General features: G+C 36.6%; 1 protein-coding gene across 8 annotated transcripts in view; it reads right to left on the reverse strand.

Annotated features, from left to right (window-relative positions):
- The window catches only part of SPATA5 (spermatogenesis associated 5), a 364152-nt gene that overhangs the window by 339841 nt on the left and 599 nt on the right, over nt 1-23712 (reverse strand). For all 8 annotated transcript variants that reach the window (XR_006216792.1, XM_007087586.3, XM_042983951.1 and 5 more), the window contains exons 2-9: nt 19274-19395; nt 17578-17735; nt 13710-13768; nt 12476-13114; nt 11399-11528; nt 11072-11128; nt 8268-8391; nt 5284-5539 (exon numbers count right to left, since the gene is read on the reverse strand). Coding sequence is in view for 7 of the 8 variants with exons in the window: in XM_007087586.3 (XP_007087648.2) it covers nt 5284-5539; nt 8268-8391; nt 11072-11128; nt 11399-11528; nt 12476-13114; nt 13710-13768; nt 17578-17735; nt 19274-19395 (1545 nt within the window). In the remaining variant the exon portion in view is untranslated. The remainder of the gene's footprint in view (nt 1-5283; nt 5540-8267; nt 8392-11071; nt 11129-11398; nt 11529-12475; nt 13115-13709; nt 13769-17577; nt 17736-19273; nt 19396-23712) is intronic.

Genomic DNA, 23712 nt, shown 5'->3' on the forward strand with positions numbered 1-23712 from the left:
CGTATTTTTATTTGTATTCTTAACTGTTAATTCTTAACTGTTTCCTTATTTGTCACTTTTCTATCTTTCAGAATTGTCATTTTTAAGTTTTATTCAGAACCATTATACATACCTACAAGACAAATTTGGACACTTATTTTCTCCTAGAGTGAGAGTTATTGATACAGTTTGGAATAGTACGTTACTATCATATAAAAACTGTGGGAAAAATCCAACACCATCAGAGGTAGTCAGAGATTTACAGTCTCTAAATTTATCCAGTTATTTAACCAGTTACAGAGAATCTCAAAAAGTCAGAGAGTTGGTGGATTAAGATCAGTGCTTCTCAAATGGTAGCCCTTGGACTCACAGCAATGATATCACCTACAACTTGATAGAAATGCAAATTCTTGGGTCCCACCTGGACCTAATGAACTAGTAGGATAGGGCCCAGAAGTGTGTTTTAACAAACTCTACACATGATTCTTACACAGGTTTAAAGTGGAGAACCACTGGCCTAAATGATTCAGAATACTTGCTCACAGGCAACTACAAAACTGGCTGCTTCAAAATCAGTTGGGAAACATAAATACTGGCTCCAGTTCTCTACTTCCCTTAATTAAATGTGGAGAGGGAATGTGTGTGTGTAGCTCCCCAGGTGAACCTGATGCATAATGAGGCTTAAGAACCAATGTCCTAAGTCAGAGGCTTTTAAAATGTAGTCCCCAGACCAACAGCATCAGCTGGGAACTTGTGAGAATTCACAGGCACTGGCCAGGACTGAATCAGAAACTCTGGGAGTGGGGCACACCCACCAATTTTTACTGAGTTCTCCAAGTGATTTTGATATATAATAAAATCTGAGAACCTCTGCTCCAAGTGATCCGTCCTGAAGTGGGGACATATGAAATGTATATGGATTTCATGGAAAAGAATACATAATAGAAAGAGACAAAATTAACTATGTACTCATGAATACATCTCCTGGAGCTAGACTCTCTCACTGTTCTCACAAATCTGGAAGTTAAAGTGCCTTACTTCCCAGCTATGCCAGTGGACATTCTCAAGCTGTCCACTTAAGCATAGTACAACTGGTAAATAATGAAAATGCCTCCTGAAAAGCACAGGTTTTAAATAAAATATAAAGTCCATAGCCAGAGCCACAGCTAAGAAAGCTTGTCAGTGGGAAGTCAAAAATGGACTGGAATTTTTAAGAAAATAGCAGCAGTTATTTAAGGATTCACAGAACACTTTGTTTACTGCTACTTATAAAGGTAGCAATAACCACATGGAGTTGTTTCCTCAGCACAGACAGGGATTTCTGAAGGCAATAGAGGAGACGGGGAGATGAATCTCACAGGTGTTTAAAAACAAAACTGATTCAACTATCAGGTTAATAAACATTTTTATTACTCAAGGGGAGTGGGGTGGTGATTAACTCTCATTAAGTCTCCCAGCTTTCACATACTCTTATCAGATCAAATACTTACTGAGCACTTACTATGTACCAGCAATTATTAACACTACCTCCAAATATTAAGGTATTATCTTGATTCTTTTTTAAAAAAACAGTGATTCTAGGGGGTACCTGGATAGCTCAGTCGGTTGGGCATCTGACTTCAGCTCAGGTCAAAATCTCACAGTTCATGGGTTTGAGCCCCGGGTGAGGCTCTGTGCTGACACCTCAGAGCCTGGAGCCTGCTTCGAATTCTGTGTCTCGCTCTCTCTCTGCCCCTCTCCCACTCATGCTCTCTCTCTCTCTCTCTCTCTCAAAAATAAACATTAAATACAATTTTTTATATAAAAACAGTGATTCTAACTTTGTGTATAATTTTTTTTTAATTTTTTTTAACCTGTATTTATTTTTGAGAGAGAGAGAGAGAGAGAGAGAGAGAGAGAGCATGAAAAGGAGAGGGAGACACAGAATCCAAAGCAGGCTCCAGGCTCTGAGGTGCCAGCACAGAGCCTGACGCGGGGCTTGAACTCACAAATTGCGAGATCATGACCTGAGCCAAAGTCGGTCACTTAACTGACTGAGCCACCTGGTTGCCCCACTTTGTGTATAATTCTAAGATCAATGTAATGATTGCAACTGCTTCTATTTGCCCAAGGAAACTACATGTTTGAAGAAAAAAAAAAAAAAAAAAAAAAAAAGCAGTTCAAACTTCCCTAGGTAGTATTCATTTTAAAAGACTGAAACCCATTCAAATTATTTTCTAATAACCTCTAAATTTAGGGAGGATACATTAAGTGTTCAATTCTTTTTATTTATAACTAAGTAGTTCAAATTTACCATACAGCTGGGTTTATTCTTCCTATGCTCAATGTACACATTGTAATATATGGGAATACCCCTGGGTGTTCAATATGTGGGATACATTTATGCCTATTCTATAGCACTTGGAGTATAATTCTACTATTTTTAACGCTGAGTTTTACAGTTGTTTTATCTTTCCTTCTGAGTTGTACTATTAGCCAAATTTATAATTTACTCATGCCAAATCCATAGTCAGAAATTATAAAACTGTTTCAATGAGAAAATACAGTTAACTTCACAACTGACCTTAGTCTGCTTTGTGTCATTATTTCTAAGAACACCATCGGAGAAAGCCCCAACTAATCACTTAAGTTTCAGTTATTCAGACAAACAGGTACAAAAGAGAAGACAATGAAGGGCAGAAAGGCCAGACAGATGTATGAAGAAAGCAGTTAATGAGGCCAGGCCATATTTAGTGAGTAACTTGGTTATTTCTTTATTATTTTCCCCCTTCCTTTTTCTAATCCTTCCTATCCTTTTGTTGGTCCATCCCACCCCACCCCCATTTCTTTCTTGTTTTCCCTTTTACCTCGGGAATGTCATATTTACAAGGGCATTTAGATACCATCTACCACAACCCCCTCAATCTACAAATGGGGAAAACTAAGACTCAGATAAGGCAAAGAACCTGACCAAAGTCTGTCCAACCCTCAAAATCCATTTTCTACTATATCCCCTGCCTCTTTAGAAAAACACGTTGCAAAAACATTCTAGTACACTGTTCTTAAACCTTATTCTGCTAGGTAAGGAATGATGCTACATAACACAACATACACTAGTATTTAAGGCAGTATACACAAAACCACATATTTTCCCTACACTCTAATTATAATGCTAATCTTTTAAAAATTACTTTCTCATAAACCGATTCATTGCTAGATTGGAGGGAAAAAGATCAATACTTACAATTTGAAATTACTATTAAGTCACATTAACAGAAGTTAATATTTATTTACTGTTTGTATGTACCACATATGTCCCACATACATACATACATACATACATATGTACATAACTTCAGGCTGGAGGCCCCTCTCTATCCCACCTTCTGACCCTTTCACAACTTTTTCATTTAAATGTATGAAACCTACATTTCATTTAAATGTAACGTCAGATCTCTCAAATCTTCTTGTCATTTTCCTGAAGTTCTTGGGGTACCACACAGCCTACAAAAGCAGATGGTCCTTTTTACATCTGTATGTATGTAAATTACATTATCACAATTCCCTTTAATGTCTCAGGACACAACTTAATTTCTGGACTATTCTAACTTGTGAAATTAAAACTGAAATCATATAACCACAGCATTCCTTTCCCCACAGAAGTTACTACATTCTCCAAAGTTTTAGGAGTACATATCCCACTGTGTTAAGTAGTTGTTCACAAATCCCTTTCCTTTATCATATTGTGTGTTTCTGGACAACAAGAATCCCAGAACCTTCTAGAATGCATGAATGTATTAGAAAGTCAAAAAAAATGCTTGATAAAAGATACTGAAGAATGAATCCTCGTCGAGATGGGAAAGTCCAAAGCAATGCCTACATAGTAATTCAGACTCTTCATTATAACCTAATAGAATAAAGGAAGCAAAGTTATCCACACTGACACTTCTGCTTCTTGATCACTAGGGAATTCACTTCCATGATTACACCCACCATTTCTTGTGAAGCACAAGAAACTAGATAGAAAGGGATCTGTCCTAGACCATAATGTACCAAAAGAATGTTTAGTCTCCCCCAGTTGTGCATCCTCTATCATGGAAATTGTGACAATGATCAAATAGAATAAAAGCTGATTTTCTCCACCAAAAGTAAGATATTCAAGGACCCCTAAATAACTCTTCCAAGTTTTCTTTTCCAACCTGTTTTGTTCTATATTCTCTTCCCTGCAATATTGAGCAAGATTAGAAAGATAAAAGGACTAATGGAAGGGTCTTAAAAGCCTAATACCTTAGATTTAAGTGTGAATCAATAATGTGAAAGTAAAAGTTACCATATTTCTATACTAAAACTCTAACTAAAGTTCCAACTAAAAATTTAATTTCTTTCATTAGTATGTAAACGGGCTAAACTTTCTTTAAAACGCCTTTTGAAAACGTTGGATCAGTCACAAACTGGAATGAGAGAGTACAACAAATGAAAAAATTCCTTCTAAAGTATAAAAGGACCTAGAAAACATATGCCCGCACAAGAAACGGGAATAAATTTAAGGAACCTAAGATTACTGGCACACCAGAGATGCTTTGAGGTATATGCCCAGCTTTTCGAGGTTACCAGAAAATAAACACAACCTCTTGAGACCAAAAAATAAACAAACAAAAGCAATAAAAAACTATTACATATTTTCTCAATATATTCTTATTTCAATACCTTATAAAAACTGCCCTGATTTGAATATTTTTCATAGTTAAAATTACTCTGAAAAATTACACAAATGTCAAAAGGTCTTAAGGGCTTTCAAAGTAAATACAGTTATGCCATGGTGAAGTTCTTAGAGTCAAAGACTCAACTGATTAATAACAGCCCTTATACATTTTCAGACTTAAATATCACCATCACATACTCTGAGGCACAGAATTCCAGGTTTTGCTAAGTACTTTTTTGGCAATTCAAGAAATACAAAGCTTCACCATAAGGAAAATTCTGATCCTCCTGTAGGCACTTCTCCCTAATTTTCACAGCACAATATCAATAAATATTGTCATCATCAAAACTGCCATTAATGCATCTGATACTGTGTGTGTGTGTACATGTGTACTTAGGAAAAGTATAAAAGGATGTATGCTGTAATAGTGGTTACCTTTAGAAGATTAAGCATGATTTTTATTTGTTTTCAACAGTTTTCTGACTTATCTAGTTTTCAATATATATATAATTAGAAATGATTACCTATTTCCATTAAGATATATGACGTAAATTATCAGCATGTAAATAAACCAGCTTTATGAAGCCCATCAATACAGACTCACAGTAGCAAAGCACACTCACCTGCTTCATTACACAAAGCTTTCAAGTCTGCTCCAACGTACCCATGAGCACTATTTGCCAACTGTAGCAGCTCAGCTTCAGTGAGCAAATGGGGTACAGTTCGAAGAAGTTTCTGGAGGATATCTAGCCGATCCTCAGCATTAGGAACTCCAATCTCAATCTCTTTATCAAATCGTCCAGGTCTTCGAAGTGCAGCATCTAAGGCATGAGGGCGATTTGTGGCCCCAAGGACCAACACTTGTCCTTCACTTCCTTCCTAACAAAATGAGAATAAATATCATTACTTATAAAAGTAATAAACATATTGGCACTGGCTCTGTAGATCAGATGAATCTAACTGTCCAGGCTGCTCAGTCCTACCTGTTACACTTTTATTACTCATCCCATATCTTCCTAAGTTCAGCCTAAATACTCCCTCACCTAGAAAGTTTTCCAATAATTACCTTTCCAACTATAGTAAGTGATGTCTCTCCCATTTTTAGCATCTAAGCTTCACCATCTTCATGAATGGAGGGGCAGGGAGAGAGGGAAACAGAATCCAAAGCAGGCTCCAGACTCTGAGCTGCCAGCACAGAGCCCAACACAGGGCTCAAACCTATGAACCATGAGATCATAACTGACCCGATGTCAGATGTTTAACCAACTGAGCCACCCAGGGGCCCAGGAATGAAATTTAAAACAACAAATTATAAAAAACTAACATAATGATCAGCCACCTGTGAGGTTATCCAACATTCTATTCTGATGATACAGTGTAATACAAGTTTAACTGAAACGTGATTGAAAGTAAGAAAACTCAACCTGTTCAATTGTACTGGATGTGCCAACAGAAAATGCATGGATTACAATAAAATCTATGAATTATGAATCTAGAAGATAAATACAGGCCCTTAAGCATTTTCACACTAAAACATCAGTGTCAGATGCTTCCAGTCCTGCCCATAGACAAGAACACCAGTCCAGAGTAGACTTACCCTAGCAGCAGAGAAAGCAGAATGACATAGTAATTAAGATCCTCCAACACAAAGCCTTCCATACGATTTTATACTACCCAAAAACTCTTCTAATTATAATACAGCTCTCCATACATATTTGTCTTCAAGATGAAAAGATTCAACCATAAACAAAGATATTTGGTTGGCTTAATGATGATATTCTTATTGTAAATAGACAAACTGGCATCCCAGTTTATGTATGTCTCTCATGAGTGTTGCTATTGTGAGTCAGTCCTCAGAGCCCTGCCACCTCCAACATACTAACATCACTGAACTCTCCAATTTTAAAGATGGAGAACCAAACCTGGGATGATCACACCTAGTTATTGCACCTAGACTGAGAACGAGGTGGTCATCCAGCTTCCTCCAGGTTCAACTCTTCTCTGTTACTCTTAAAATTGTAACGCATGTTAGCAAATAACAGACACTTAAAACCCAACCTTCACATTATTTTCACATGTTTAGTTTTTACCAACAAGTAGTAAAAACCAAAAAGTTCTAACAGTCCAGTTTTGCAATGTGCAAAAGGAGGACTTGGGACTACATGATTTCTAAAATTTCTTTTGGTTCTAACATGACTCTACAAAACGAGTTATTTATGTAAAAATCCTGCATAAGAAATGTATTCTTCTGGTAAATGGCTGTCAGGAGTCTGAAAGAATTTTTCTTCATTCCTGCTTCTACATCTATGGATCTTCCTTTCACAAGCAGCACAGTCTTTATTAATTTGCAAGTGTATGCCCTATCAGAAAATCTATAGAGAGAATCTATAGAGAATCTATCATGGGTAGCTTCTTTTTAAACCCTGCACAAACAGGGGCACCTGGGTGGCTCAGTTGGTTAAGTGTCTGACTCTTGGTTTCGGTTCAGAGCATGATCTCACAATCCACGAGTTCAAGCCCCATGTCCAGCTCCACACTGAAAGCACAGAGCCTGCTTGGGGTTTTTCTCTCCCTCTCTCTGACCTCCCCAGCTTGCGTTCTCTCTCTCTCTCTCTCTCTCTCTCTCTCTCTCTTCAAAAATAAACATAAAAAAATTTTTTTAATTAAAAAAAATTTAAATGTTGCACAAACATATTTTTCCATTATTCTTTATTTCCTTTCAACTGTCAAACTTAAAGCCCTAAAAGAATCAATTTGTACATGAGTATTCAAGACTTAATCATGAAATTTCTTAGTAAAATCCTCTAAAATATATCTAAATCTTCTTTACTGATTTTTGTTTCTGGTTTTTTATTTTATTAAAATAATTTTTTTCAATGTTTATTTATTTATTTATTAAAAAAAATTTTTTTTAATGTTTATTTATTTTTGAGACAGAGAGAGACAGAGCATGAACGGGGGAGGGTCAGAGAGAGAGGGAGACACAGAATCTGAAACAGGCTCCAGGCTCTGAGCCATCAGCACAGAGCCCGACGTGGGGCTGGAACTCACAGACCATGAGATCATGACCTGAGCCGAAGTCGGATGCTCAACCGACTGAGCCACCCAGGCGCCCCTGTTTATTTATTTTTGAAAAAGACAGACAGAGCACGAGTGGGGGCGGGGCAGGGCAGAGACAGAGAGGGAGACAGAATCCAAAACAGGCTCCAGGCTCTGAGCTGTCAGCACAGAGCCCAACGTAGTGCTTGAACACGTGACCAGTGAGATCATGACCTGAGCCAAAGTCACAGGCTTAACCGACTGAGCCACCCAGGCACCCCGCTTCCGGTTTTTAAGTTAAATCATTTATTATAAAAGAAATCCATCATTGTATATTATTTTATACGGTAAAAAAGTATACAGTGCAGGTATACTATCCTAGAAGTTACTAAGATTTCTGCTGAAGAAAATTATTTTAGGGGTCTTTCCTCTAGTTTTTATGGCTAATATTTTTCCCTATCCTAGAATACCCCAAAACTCAGACATATTTGTTAGTTTTTGCTACTACATACATATTATTAAGAGGCAACCCTTTCCTACACAGAATCAATACTGGTGCTATACTTACTGAACCAATACCATCCATCAGTGTTAACAGTGATGCTACCACTCTTTTTTCCACTTCATTCTGAGCCCCTTCTCTTTTAGGACAAAGTGCATCCAGCTCATCAATAAAAATAATTGATGGGTGCCTGAAAAAAAACAAGTAAAATTAATTCTTTAATATACATATGATTTTTAAATTTGATACAATCCATTCCAATTACAAAACTAAAAGGGAGTACTCTTAAATTCTTAACTGAAATGCACATGCAAAAGAATGAAACTTACACCATACACAAAAATAAATTCAAAAATGAATTAAAAACCTAAATGTGAGATGTGAAACCATAAAAACCCTAGGAGAGAGCACAGGCAGTAATTTCTCTGACATTGGCCAAGGAAGCATTTTTCTAGATATGTCTCCTAAGGCAAGGGGAAAAAAAACACAAACCTATTGGGAATACATCAAAATAAAAAGCTTTTGCATAGCAAACTAAATAATTAATAAAACTAAAAGGCAATCCTACTAAATGGGAGAAGATACTTTCAATGACATATCCTATAAAGGGTTACTATCCAAAACATAAGAAGAACTGATATATCTCAACATCCAAAACACAAATAATCCAACTAAAAATGGGCAAAAGACATGAACATACATTTCTCCAAAGAAGGTATACAGATTGCCAACAGACACATAAAAGATGCTCAACATTACTTATCATGAGGAAAATGCAAATCAAAACTACAATGAGATATCACCTCCCACTGGTCAGACTGGCTAAAATAAAAAACACAAGAAACAACAAGCGTTGGTGTGGATGTGGAGAAAAAGGAACCCTCATGCCTTATGCTGGTGGGAATGCAAACTGGTGCAGTCACTGTGGAGGTTCCTCAAAAAGTTAAAAACAGAACTACCCTACAATCCATCAATCACACTACTGGGTATTTACCAAAAAAATACAAAAATACTCATTCAAAGGTATGTATGCACCCCTATGTTTACAGTAGCATTATTTACAATAGCCAAATTATGGAAGTAGCCCAAGTGTCCATCAATAAACGAGTGGATAAAGAAGATGTGGTATTAATACACAATGGAATATTATTCAGCCATAAAAAGAATGAGAACTTGCCATTTGCAATGACATGGATGGAGCTACAAAATATAATACTAAGTAAAATAAGTCAGTAAGAGAAAGACAAATACCATATTATTTCACTTACCCCTTGAATTTAAGAAACAAAACAAATGAGCAAAGGAAAAAAAAATAGAGTGAGAGGGTGAGAAAGAGGGAGACAAGCTAAAAAACAGACTTTTAAATATAGAGAACAACTGATGATTACCAGAGGGATGGGTGAAATAGGTGATGGGGATTAAGGAGGACAATCGTCCTGTTGAGCAATGGGTGATATATGGAATTGCTGAATCACTATATTGTACATCTGAAACTAATATAATACTGCAAACTATACTGGAATTAAAATTAAAAATTAAAAAAAGGAAATTTAATGCATCAAATTTAGGGCTTTAATTAATAATATTAAGACAAAGGCAATAGGATGAAAAACCTTAGATTAATTGTTCTAACAGATCTGAACTCAATAAAGAGAAGACTATTGAGAATAGTCTACTACTCATGAGTCTATGCCCAAACAGAAGTTGACTGCTAATGCCCAATAAATTGTTATGATTGCAACAATTCAGAAGATGAGGCCAGAGATGTCCCTTGAAGCAGGTGTAAAGTCCAAGGAATAGAAATTCCAATAAACGCTAAAAAAAAGTCGGGGGAGGGGGGTGGTGCCTGGGGGCTCAGTCAGTTGAGCATCCAACTTCGGCTCAGGTCATGATCTCAAGGTTTGTGGGTTCAACCCCTGCATCAGGCTCTGTGCTGACAGCTCAGAGCCTGGAGCCTGCTTGGATTCTGTGTCTCCCTCTCTCTCTGCCTCTCCCCGACTCACAGTGTCTCTCTCAAAAATAAATAAACATTAAAAAAAGAAAGAAATTCCAAATGCTCACCCTCTCTTTTTTTTTTTTTAGCCTATTAAAAAAAGAACTCTCAAGACGATGAGTTCTCCCATAAAACGATGTGAATTCTCTCACAATAGAAAGCTTCAACTTCCAGGAACATAACAACAAAAACATACTACATAATAAGGTATACCACTGGTTCTCAAATTTTTAGTATTGGGACAACCAACTACTTTTTTCATCTGCTGTCTCTGGGAAAAAAAACTTTAAATATGAAAGTTCCTTTGACAAGAGTAGAATTATGGTAAGTTAAAAACCAAAACAGTGGTAGAGACAGCCTTATTACAAATAACATTACATTAGACCATGTTACACACCACACTCTTACACTCATTGCGATGCAATAGGTAGCCTAAACTTAGGAATAATCAAAGCGAACTGTTTCTAAAGAGCAACATATTTGTCTCTTTGAAGCAAACTATAATAAAAAAAAAATTAAGCATAAAGGGCTACTATGATACAATCTACTAAGGCAACTAGATAAACTGGATATGCCTAAGTACTCTAGGTATTCTAAAGAAAGAAAATCATACATTTATATGCTCAAGCAAAATCACCTGACTTACCATCTGTTTTAATTCTCCTACTTTATGTAATTCAGTAACTCACTTATCAAACTTTCAAGACAATATTAGATAAAAATACATTAAATACAACTTCATTAGATTTACAATCATTGCTAGTGCTATCGGTATTATTTTTGTACTGTTCTTTCATGCTTCATATAGTGTTAGTAAGCGTACTTTGATTACAATATCCTTGACTACTAATTACAAACATCTAAATGTAAAGAATACCGTAGAGTGGCTTCAGCAAATATCTGACGTAGCCTTGCTTCTGTCTCCCCATAGAATCTGTAACAAATAAAATACATTTAAGGACCAACTTTTACTGTTTTTAAAGTTTCGTCTTTAAAAGTTCATCTGACTTTTCAAATATTTCCAGAATACTTAAAACTACTTTCAAAAATTATTTTCAAAACTTAATTTTTATACACAATTAAAAGCAAATTTAAAGTATTTCAACATATGAATATCCAGAGGGAATGCTATGCAGTCATTTTTTTGAAACACATTTAAGAAGTATTTAATAAAACTGTTTATTCTATTGAATTATGCACTTACTTGCTTATAATTTCAGGACCATTAATTACAGAAACATAGGCTCCTACTTCATTAGCAACAGCCCTAGCAATCATGGTCTTCCCAGTACCTGGAGGGCCATAGAGTAACACTCCTCTAGGTGGAGGAATTCCTAGAAGAAAAAGAAGACTGTATTCAACATTACTAGGTTTCTTGTGTTATCATATGATTGCAAACATGAGTTGTAAATTTACCTTGTATCACAAAACTAAAGTAAGAGTCAGACCTTCTGACCCTGCCCCTTCCCCTCAAAATGTACTAACTGGCCCAAACACTGATCTCCAGAAATGATTTTTTCTCTCTCAGTAGACCTGAGAGAGGCCAGGCACACTGGTGAAAAACTGGCTGGACATCCACAAAATTGCTATGTCCCATCCCACACAGCACAGTTCAATAATCAGAACACAAAGCTCAGATAAGAACAAGGACATCCAAAACAAGCCATCAATCTTAATTTTCATCCAACTAGCCATCTTAGACTATATAAAGATTACTAGCAAAATGTCGATCCAAGGGTTCATTCCATATTTATATATAGACTCATGAAAAAGGAAAAGGCAGAGAAAGAGATGGTAGGCATCAAATACATGCAGAGGATCTGTGCAATTACCATACAGAGGAATCCCTGAGTTTCCTAGGAGCCAATCACGCCCTTAACCACTTGCTTAAATGCAAAGAGATCTGCACACAGCTACATTTCCTAACAAAGAAATTTTACCCAACATATTTGAATGTTTGGTTTACTTCTTTGGTCATTACAGCTCATCTAGAATGACAAGATACCAATTCTAGATCCAATATAAACAATTGTGGAAGTATGCAATTAGAAGATACAAGGCTGCAGCTAACTCACATTACAATCTAAAGAGAGAAAGCATGAAAAAAAGCTCACAGTTTAACCGGCATCTCCCAAAGCAACTCACACCTCCTACCATACCTACTACTCAGGAAAAAAAAACAAGAAAAGAAAGTGAACAATTATTATTTAAGTGGAATGAGCCAACTGCTTTTTAGTTCGAATTTAATACTTCTGGGTGCAATACACTGAAGGAATCATACCGTAACTCTTGAAAAGTTCAGGCTGCTTGAGAGGCAATTCAATTATTTCTCTAATTGTTTTCAGCTGACTATTTAAGCCTCCTATCATGTCGTAAGTTACTTTGAATTGGTTGTCTTGCTCTTCTGAATTTGTACAAATCTTTGTAAAATTCACTCTCGTTGTTGAAGAAATAAAATAAAAAGTATCAGTGTTGTGCTTTGTTCCCACATAGGCTGACTTTAGCAATCTCTCTTCATTAACAAGTTGCTCATTTCCTCCTTTAGCCAATTCAAAACTACATTTAAGTCCTATGATCTCCGCTAGTTCAAGTCCACTGTTGTCCCTAGGACTCTGTGTAACATCTGAAAAAATGTCACTAGCTTTACTTATCATTCTGTCATCTACTGGTTTGCAAGGAGTACTGCTTGATGTTGGATCCCGAGGCTCTTCCAGATCTAACTGGCTCAGCTGTAAGGCTACATCCAGGGTACTGGTGTCTATGTTGGACTGTTCACAGGCCATTCTTTGAGCATCAGTGTCATTCTGAGGCCTTCTCAATATCATGCCATCTGTCCCTTTCACTCTCAATACTTGCAACTTGCATGGCCGTCCATAGAATGTACAATACAAAAAGTTGCCTGGTAAAACAATCTTGCCATCTAGAAAATAATTTTTTAAAAATATATGTTAGCATAACTTTTACCCATTTAATGTTTAAATAGCAATTTATTCCATCTATTAATAAAACTACCTGAAAGACTAATCATACTAATAAAATAATTGCCATAAAAAAGAGACAACTTAATATTCCCATTTGATAGAGCACTATCTAGAGACAGAAGGACAAGATAACTCTTTACAATCTTCCACACTCAATACATCTAGAATCCTATCAACTCGTCAACACATAGCCAGGCATTCCATATCTAATAATAAACTCACCTAAAATGGCACACCTGCCTGATACTTCAAGGTAACATTTCTCATAGGAAAGACCAAGAGCTCAAGGGTTAAAAGTCTCAGTTCTAACACTGACTTTGTCCGTAGACAAATCATGTATTCTCTCCACTGCTTAACTACCAATCAATTGAGAAAAAAATCCCTATCTCTAAAGGACATTAATTCATTGAGAAGAACAGTCTCCACACTGTTGAAGATAACTATGATCTATATAAGACTTCAAAGACACATTACTTTATTTACTGCTACCTTGCTTCTTACAATTTAAAAAACTATTTAAAACATGTCTCTCACCTAGTTTTCTCAGAAGACAACCAGTCAGTTGTTCTTCATTAATATCCACATTTTTGTCACTATAAAGGGCAGGGGAAATAGAAATCAGCATCGAGTACACCAGAAACTAAAACGTAATATAAAATTACATATACATAGTTGTAATGCAGACCTAGTCACCTGGAAATGGTATATACAATACTGGAATGATTTATGCTTTTCAGATATTTCTTATAGCCATGAAAAGATGATTTGCAACTTGGTGTCCTAATGACCTAAATCAATGTTCTTCAAAATATAGAGTACTATCCATTAGTGGATCATGAAATCATTTCAGTCAATCTCATCCAGCATTTTTTTAATAGAATACAAAATGTCAAAAGTACATCACACAAAGAAAGAGTAAATACTGCTTAGAAAAGCATTACTTTCTTATACATACATTCATACACATCTATATACTCATGTATACAGGTACACACGTGAGTACATGCGTGCACCATATTTGTGGATGTATACATATACTAGATCACAATGAAATGTATTTTTCATTGTGTGTCATAGCCAACATTTGAAAAACACTGATCTAAATTAACCATCCCTTTTCTGAAATTGCCTAGCTTGGAGAAAGGCTTTTACTCATAGATTACTTCACTTCCGTTCTATAATTTAGAATTTTATCTTTCTGGAAAATTAAGTCCTTATAAGGACATTACCTGAAGAGGTACAAATAAGAAAAAGGGAGAGTAATAGTGTAATGGAATTTTATTCTGGAGAAAGGGCATGCCTACAGAAAAATGACAACCCTTTCTTCCAGCTAATGATTGTTTTTCAGAAAGGTTGCTTGAGTATAGGAAGTAGGTACATGTAAAAATCTTGTGAAGAAACATGTTCTTGGACAGTTCTCAGAATAGGTGCATTTTTCCTTATTCCCCGCATGTAAGTAGCCCATACCAGCAGAGGAGGCTACGGTTGTGACGTCATCCAGAGATCGGTGGAAAAGTGATAGTTTCGCTCAAGAAGAGGTATATTAGCAGACCATTCTGGTCCAAATCTAAGCCTTGTTCTCCAATCACTTTGTCAGCAACAAACAAAACCAATAGTGTCAACTTCATTATTTGTAGATTCACCCACCTGCTACAATTTATTTGTAACCCCAAAATCAACACTAAAAGAGCTTGCCTAGTCATTCACGGACATGTGTAGAGCAGGCAAAACGATGGAGTCACTAAACACTTTCCTAGCTGAGGTTGAAAAAGAACTCTTGTTTTCATTCTTCCAGAGACAACAAGAAGATGACAGAGATGGTAGGAGGCAGTGCAGTGTACAGCAGAAAGTGCAGCTCGTGGGTGAGCTGGAGATTTGAATCCTAACTGGTATCTGTCAGTGAGGTGGCCTCCGGCAAGTCACTCAACATTTCTGAACTACCACTTCTCTTTTATAAAATAAAGAAGTGAAAATCTATCAGAATGAGTTGTCTTGAGATTATAATGTATGGTAAGATATGTATATGTATATATTTATACTAAATATGCACTAAATATAGTAACGTTATTAGCATATGCTATTATATATAACATACATTAAATATTTAAACATAAATATGTAACATTAAATATAAATATATACATACATTGCTAATGCAGTACTCACAGTAACTTTATAGAACATACTTAGCACTAAGAATGAGAATCGACTGTGTATTCTTACAGAGAGAAAAAAAAGAACAAGGGGGAAATTTCAAATCAAATGTATATATAAACTACACGGGAAATTGTATCTCCTTAAATGCTTAAATTCACTTCTGTTTATAGAACTCTGAAACCAGTTACATTTAAATCATTTCTATTTATTAAACTCTGAATAGAAGATATTCACAAACGAGTATAAGAATGGTAAAAATACTAAGTTTTCCTTTTAAAAAATGAATAGGTGCAGATAAAATTACTTCCACTAGAAGGAGCTCTAACCTTACTAATAAAATTTTTCAGAAGCAAACGAAGGGTATGATCCACAGATTAAAATTACTAATTTATCTTACTTGAAATTAAGTTTCTTGTCTAAGCTCTGCTGCCACATTTAAAACACAAGATTTTTTAATAAAATTGTAAAAACCAAGCTGCCATTTAAAACACATACAGTCCCTGTATAGTAAGTTATCGTCATCACCTAAGACTGCTGTGCCCTCAAGAGGTCACACTAGCTAGATCATCAAAAATCCAATCAACTGATGCCTGCAACCTGCAGCACTGCCTCAAAACACTCTAAAGATAAATATCATTTAATCTGTGTAGAACTACTACCTAACCCATAAAATAATGGGTAAGTTACTTCTTACCCAGGCCATTTCCTCATCTTTTAAAAAAAAATTTTTTTTTAATGTTTGTTTATTTCTGAGACAGAGACAAAGCGTGAGAGGGGGAGGGACAGAGAGAGAGGGAGACAGAATCAGAAGCAGGCTCCAGGCTCTGAGCTGTCAGCACAGAGCCCGATGCAGGGCTCGAACTCACAAACTGTGAGATCATGACCTGAGCCAAAGTCTGTCGCTCAACCGACTGAGCCACCCAGGCTCCCCTCCTCATCTTTAAGAAAGGGATAAATATGGGCACCTTGTAGGATGTTCGCAGTATTAAATGAGAGAAGAAAAGGTGTGTATGCATGTGTGTGTGCTAGTACACAGCTGGTGCACAACACATGCTGAGTTTTCCTTTCCCCTCTTCCTTTTATTTTACTGTTTGCTAAAATGTTATTAAGTTCTCTGAAAAATGTTTCCTGGTTTATAAGAAAAAAAAAATATGCTAATGCTCAAGCTTGAAATCTATAAAACTATCAAAAGAGAGGAAAACATTTTAAAATCAAACTAATGACTGGAAAATGTTTTGTGTTTCTTGCAAACAGAATATCCAAGACGATGAGTGATATACTTTAACTGCATTGATAAGGTGATTCAAACAATTAGTCTTTGATGAGGGACTTTCAAAATCTAATAAATATAACTGTTTTATTAGATTGAATAATCAATGAGTTAAAATATATAATCAGGTACTTTGCTTGAACAGTCTTGATTAAAACTTATTTCTTGCCTATTCACGGTAATCTACTCCCTCCTTTACAACATCTCTGATTACACTGCAATCCAAGATGAAAACTACTGTGGAACATACATCGGTAATAATTCCTCTCACCAAAAAAATCAGGGCAGACTCTAATCACATGGCAATACAGTCTCTAGTCCATACATTATGTAGCACTCATCTAGCTTGTACTGTCTAATACAGTAGAACACTAGCCACTCGCCACGTGTGGCTATCGAGCACTTAAATGTGTCCAGTCCAAATTGAGGTGTGCTGGCAAGTTTAACAAACACAGTGGATTTTTTAAGACTTAGTTTGAGGGGCGCCTGGGTGGCTCAGTCGGTTAAGCGTCTGACTTCAGCTCAGGTCACGATCTCACGGTCCGCGAGTTCAAGCCCCGCATCGGGCTCTGGGCTGATGGCTCAGAGCCTGGAGCCTGCTTCCGATTCTGTGTCTCCCTCTCTCTCTGCCCCTCCCCTGTTCATGCTGTGTCTCTCTCTGTCTCAAAAATAAATAAATGTTGAAAAAAAAAAAAAGACTTAGTTTGAAAAACAGAATGGAAAATAACTTATTAACAGTTTTTTATAGTTATTACAAGTTAAAATAAAATTTTACAATTGGTGTAATACTAAATATTAATATTGAAATAATGACTAACTTACATATTAAATGAAATATTTCACCAACTTGATGTTCCTTCTTAAAAGTGGCTACCAGAAAATGCAAAATTATATATGTGGTTCACATTTGTGATTCTTGTTCTGTTTCTGCTGGGCAGCACTCATTTAGATTGTCACCAAAGAAAAGCACCAAACCTGAGTGTCACATCCATTTCCTCAGCCTGAAGCACAGCACCCAACAGAGGCTGGACTTGAATGGCATCACCAACGCTCACGCCCACATTCTTTTGCGCCATTTCACTCAGGCCAACCTTGCCTCCAGGAAATCCTGCCACAGGCCAGGCTGTATAGACCTGCCCAGAACACAGGAAATAAAAATATGAGAAAATAAATATTCATAGAAATTCATTAATTTATAAGGCAGAAAACTAAGCACAACTCAGTATATGGATCTGCAAAACACAGTCCTCACCCCCAAAGGACTTACAATCTGACACAAGTTACAAAAAACTTTATTTATTTATTTACTTACTTACTTACTTACTTATTTACTTATTTTTGAGAGAGAGAGAGAGCATAAGTGGGAAGGGGCAGGGAGAGAGGGGAGCAGAAGATCAGAAGCGGGTTCTGTGCTGCCAGCAGCGAGCTCAATGCAGGGCTCAAACTCACGAGCTGTGAGATCATGACCTGAGCCAAAGTCAGATGCTCAACCAACTGAGCCACCCACGTGCCCCCAAAAAACTTTTTAAATAAGTACTTAATTATGTCTTTTTGTGAAGATTAGGAATGATACCACGGTGAAATCGGTAGAAGATCTGAAAGGTAATTTACAAAAAAGAGACAAAGGCATTAACATGAAATAAGAAAATGGGAAAAAATACTAAAGACAAGCTAACTGTAAGCCTGGCACATAAACTTCATCCAGGAAGTAGTGAAGGAGCTGGCACAAGAGCTTCATGGGAACCTGGATCTCATTAGACTTAAATGTTAACGAAGAGAAGTGAAGATTTCCAGCTCCAAATAGTGGTCTGAGCTCACATATTTATAGTCTTCACAAAACACAGTGAAGAACTTTTTTTCTTTTTCTTTTTTAAGAATAATGAGGGGCACCTGGGTGGCTCAGTCGGTTAAGCGTCCAACTTCGGCTCAGGTCATGATCTCACGGTCCGTGAGTTCGAGCCCCACATCGGGCTCTGTGCTGACAGCTCAGAGCCTGGAGCCTGTTTCAGATTCTGTGTCTCCCTCTTTCTCTGACCCTCCCCCGTTCATACTCTGTCTCTCTCTGTCTCAAAAATAAAATAAACATTAAAAAAATTTTTTTGAAAAATAAAAAAGAATAATGAAAAGAATGAGAACTGTGCCATCAGCACCTAATAGATTTCAAATCATTTTCAGAGGACGCCACTGGATGAGAGAACACTGACTAATCAAGCAGCAGAAGACATAGCAGAAGCAGAGGCCAGCAGCAGGAAAGACCAACCTGGCAAAAATGATCCAGGACAGGTTCTGGGTTTCGAGCCTCAAATATAATGAATAACAATAAGAACAAACAGCTGAAAACAGGAAAAGTAATCACATATTTGTGATGACACTCACATTTGAGAGGACACTCATACTCCCAAACAACATTTCTATGAAGAAATACAATTAACAAACTGGAGGAGACAGGGCTGCTAGTGTGTGTCACCACCTTGGGAGAAAAGGCCTCTCTCTATATTATGACATTTAGAGGCTACTATTTCCAGGGTAGTCATAGATATCAAAGGAAGGAAAAGTTTATATAGATGTGAGGGTTATTTAAAATATAGTTTTTCATTTATAACTTTGTTGAAAACTAAAATAAAAAACATCACAAATCTTTCTAAACTAAGGAAATGAAAAAGACTCTTACCTCTTGTTTTCCATCCAAACTGGTAAGCAACACTGGTCGACCTATACATATATTTGCAGATTTCATAGTGTTGAGTCCAAGTTGAACAAGGGAATTTTGGAATGTTTTAGGAACTCTGTCATCTACCAAAAAGGGAAAGAAAATTATTTTCATACTATTTTATAACTACTGAAATTAAAGCCTGCTTTCTGTTGGGAGTACATTAAAATCTTCTAGCCACTAACCAAATGAATGCACTTACCATACTCTGGAGAAAGCACAGTTCCGATCCTCTTTATTTTAATGAAAAGACTTAAAACCAAACCTTTCTAAGGGTCCACTGACTGACAGTTTGAGTGCTAACTAAAAGAGGATGTCTTATGGGGTAGGTATTAGTTTCCATCTTTTAAGAAATATGATCTCTAACTTTTTTAAGAACTGCACATACCTGCAACAATGCTTTTCATACTTGCATAGCGACCTTTGTACTACAGATTCTAAGTCGAGTTGGCTACTAGTATTCAAAGGCTTGAGCTGGGGAACTGGCATTTGGTTCTGGAGGGTTAAGTTACATTTCCACTTCTGATCCACATGATAGCAATTCAAGAGTTTTCTTTTCTAATCCCAGGAACATATGGATAAAATAGGAACACAGGCCTTATTCCTTAGGCAAGTACACACTGACCAAAATGACCATTCTGTGTTTTCAACTTTGGCCAAGGACAGGGACCAGAATTCAGCCCAGCTGACGACACTTCTGAAAATGATGTGCTGATATGTCCACCCCCACCCAACCACCTCCTCAAGTACACATTTGGTCCTTCTTTTGATTCTTTCAGCACTCAGTGCTGTCAGATATTAGCATTTATCATCATAATATACATTTGTTTTTCAGTCTGACTTTCTCCTAAACCATGTGCTGCTTTGGCAGGAATTGGGTCAAATTCATCTTGTATTTCCAATGCCTAGGAGTGCCAAATATAGCAGTCGCATAATAAACATCCATGAAATCAGTGAACGTACTAGATGGCTACACAGCATTTTACTTTTCAGCACAAAATCAATGAAACACTTACGAAATTTCAGCCTGTCACAAACTTTGTTACAAAATTTATTATTAGACACATAGACCATAATCATAGTTCTCTAATATTGGTGTTCCTTAATAATCAAAAAAAGGATACTTTGGGTTTAAAAGGAACAAAGTCAATAAAAATAAAATCATGAGGTATATCTAATCTAATTATTTTTTGCCACTACAAAATAACTACACAACACACTTATTTTCTGTCATCAGCTGAGAAAAACAAAGCATCACACAGAGCTAAGATTAACAGTACTGAACACTTTATAAAATAAGCATATTTCACAATATGAGGCTGAAAAGAAATTCAACTTTCCTACGAGCATCAGGTCTCTTACATAGTTTACTCATCAATAACACCAAAGAATCCTTTTGATGACTTAATAGTGTTCACTTTTCTATCACTTCTTTCTTTCTAAACCTCAATGAATTACCCTTCCCTCTTGAAAATTACCTCCCAGGTATATCCAGTCCTTGGCAAGACTATAGGTTTTCTTCTTCCTTCCATCCTATCCTGCACATTCACCATGCACCAGAATTTGACAAATCACAGGCTTCTCTAAACACTCCACTTCCTCCTTATCACCAATGAAGATCATGTTCAAACTCTCATTCACTGGCCTTATTTCCTAATACATCTCCACACATTCTCTTACAGTCCTCATTCCTCCAATACCATACTTTAAAAATATACCTCAACATCCACTTTCCCTATTAACTATACATTATTGAGCACTTTATGTGCCAAATTAACTAATGAGACAGTAAAGGTCATTTCAAACAACCATCCACTCTTCAGTTGTTCTTTCAGCAAACATTTGCTATGTGCCTACATGGCAGATAATATGTTAGGCACTAGGAATACAAAGTGAACAAAAGCAGACAGTCCTTGGCCTCTCAGAGCTTATGATCTAATAGGATGAGGGAGTTATTAAACAATCACTGAATAATTCTGTAGTTGTAAACTAAGATTAATACAATGAAAGAATGACCAAGAGGGCGAGGAGAGCCTATAAAGTGGAATCTAATTGGGAAGAACCAGAGAATGCTTCTCCAAGGAAATAATGTTGAAATTCAGATCTGAAGGAAGAAGAGGAATTAACTAAATGAAGAGGGAATAAAGAGAATTCCTGACAAACAGAACAACTTGTACAGAAAAGTACTGGACAGAAGGAAGAATTATATACCTGAGTACACGCAGAGTGGCAGGAGACATGAAGGGGCCATGTAAGGAAGGTCAAGACCTCCCAGGGAAGTAAGCTGATAGGAAGCTGCTGGGCTCCTGACAGCAACTGAAGATCACTTAGGGGTGAAAAGCAAGCTCATGACAAGATGTTCGTTTTTAAAGATCATTCTGGCTGCACAGTGGGGGGAAAAATGGGGAGTGGCTAGTGTAGTAGTCCAAGTGACAGATGATGGTGTTTGAGATCAAGGTAGAAACAGTGGTAATAAAGAAGAGGAACGTAGGTGATAAACAGAACTTGGTAGTGGACTGGATATGTGAGATCTGTGAAAGAGATGCCATGGATGACCCCTAGGATTCTGAATTTTACAATGGAAAATTGAACAGGTCCTGAGTTTGTTTTGTTGTGAAAATAGGAGTTTATGAGGTCAGTCTTTAAGTACCTTTGAAAAATCCAAGAGAAGAGGTATAGCGCAATGCTATACAAAGTGTGATCAGCAAACTATTTACCAGTTCATGAAAGGATAAATACAGAAAACAAGGGTTTACTTAGAAGCTTTTATTACAATTGGACAGACTAATCACATATCTGTTGAATCTAATAAAAATTTCTATTTTTAAATTTATTTTCCTAGTAATTTCTTTTTATTATATTTACAACAGCACTAAGCTTTACATATGATATTTTAAAAACTTCCTTACAAAGTTTTAGTATTGGTCTAGAAGACAACTGAACAAAAACTCAGAAATAGTATATTTTACAAATATAATTACAAAAATGATGAGGGTATAGATGGAAAACTATGGACATTGGATGAGCTTGCCCAAGAAAAATTTGTACAGAGAAAAAAAGGGTTTCAGGACTAAAAAATTGAAGAACTGAAACATCTGGCAGCCAAGTAGAAGATTAGCCTGCAAAGGAAAGTGAAAAACTACGTACCAACAAAAGGACAGAGAAAAACTAGGAACACTTAATGACACATAAGTCAAAAATTAAACTATTTTTAGAAAAAGGAAATGGTAGACAACACCAAAAGTTGCTGAGAGGTCAAGTAAGGGAAGTAATGAAAAGCTGTCCATTGTGTTTACCAACATGGATATGATCAGTGACCATGACAGGGACAGTTTCCATGGAATGATGGAATGGATACCAAAAGAGAAATAGGCTAATTAGGAGGTGAGAAATGAGGAGATAGAGACTACTCCATTTAAGAAATTTGGCATGAGGGGCGCTTGGCTGGCTCAGTCAGTAAAGCATGCAATTCTTAATCTCCACGTTGTTAAGATACAGTTCCATGTTGGGTGAAGGGATTATTTAAAAACCAAATCTTAAGGGGCACCTGGGTGGGTCAGTCAGTTAAGTATCTGACACTTGATTTCAGCTCAGGTCATGATCTCACAGTTGGTGGGTTCAAGCCCCACCTCGGGCTCTGTGCGGGCTCTGGGCACGCAGTACAGACCTGCTTGGGATTCTCTCTGTCCCTCTCTCTCTGCCCGTTCCCCCCCCCACACACACTCTATCTCAAAAATAAATAAATAAACTTTTTTTTTTAAAGCAAATCTTAAAAAAAATGGCAATGAAAGATGGACAGAGAGGGTGGTGATAAGAAGAAAATGTAGAACTTTTGTTTTGATTTAAAATGTAAGAGAAATCAGCAGGTTTAAATTTCAATAAAAAAGGGTCCAGTTAAAAAAGAGGTTGAATATGCAGGACAGAACAAGTTGTCCTCTGACCCCCTAAAGGAAACTGAAAACACCGTATTAACTAACATTATGATTAGGATCAACATTAGGCAGAAGTAAAAATCTTGCCACTAGGTTGGCTGGTGATCTGTTTTTTCGAAGCTGTAACACACAGCTTCAACCCAGAAGCTTTACCAACTAAATAACTTTTCAGGCAAATCCGTTCTCTTAACTCAAGGGGGCTGGTATCTGGGATAATGGCTTCAGAGTCAAATACCGCCTACCACTTAGTAAACCTGTGGAACCTGGAGCCAATCACGTTAACTATTCTTCCTTTGTAAAATAGGCATAATGATACTGTACCTATCTTCCAGGGTTTCTGTGAAGATTAAATGAGATATATGTGTGACATAAGTAACCTACTGATAACAACAGTATGTAATTGATAGCTGTTATTAAATACCAGAACCTGTCTAACAAGAAAAAAAAAACCTTAAAGGCTTTCATTCT

This window comes from Panthera tigris, chromosome B1, assembly GCF_018350195.1.
Source record: "Panthera tigris isolate Pti1 chromosome B1, P.tigris_Pti1_mat1.1, whole genome shotgun sequence".
In the NCBI taxonomy this organism is placed as follows: Eukaryota; Metazoa; Chordata; class Mammalia; order Carnivora; family Felidae; genus Panthera; species Panthera tigris.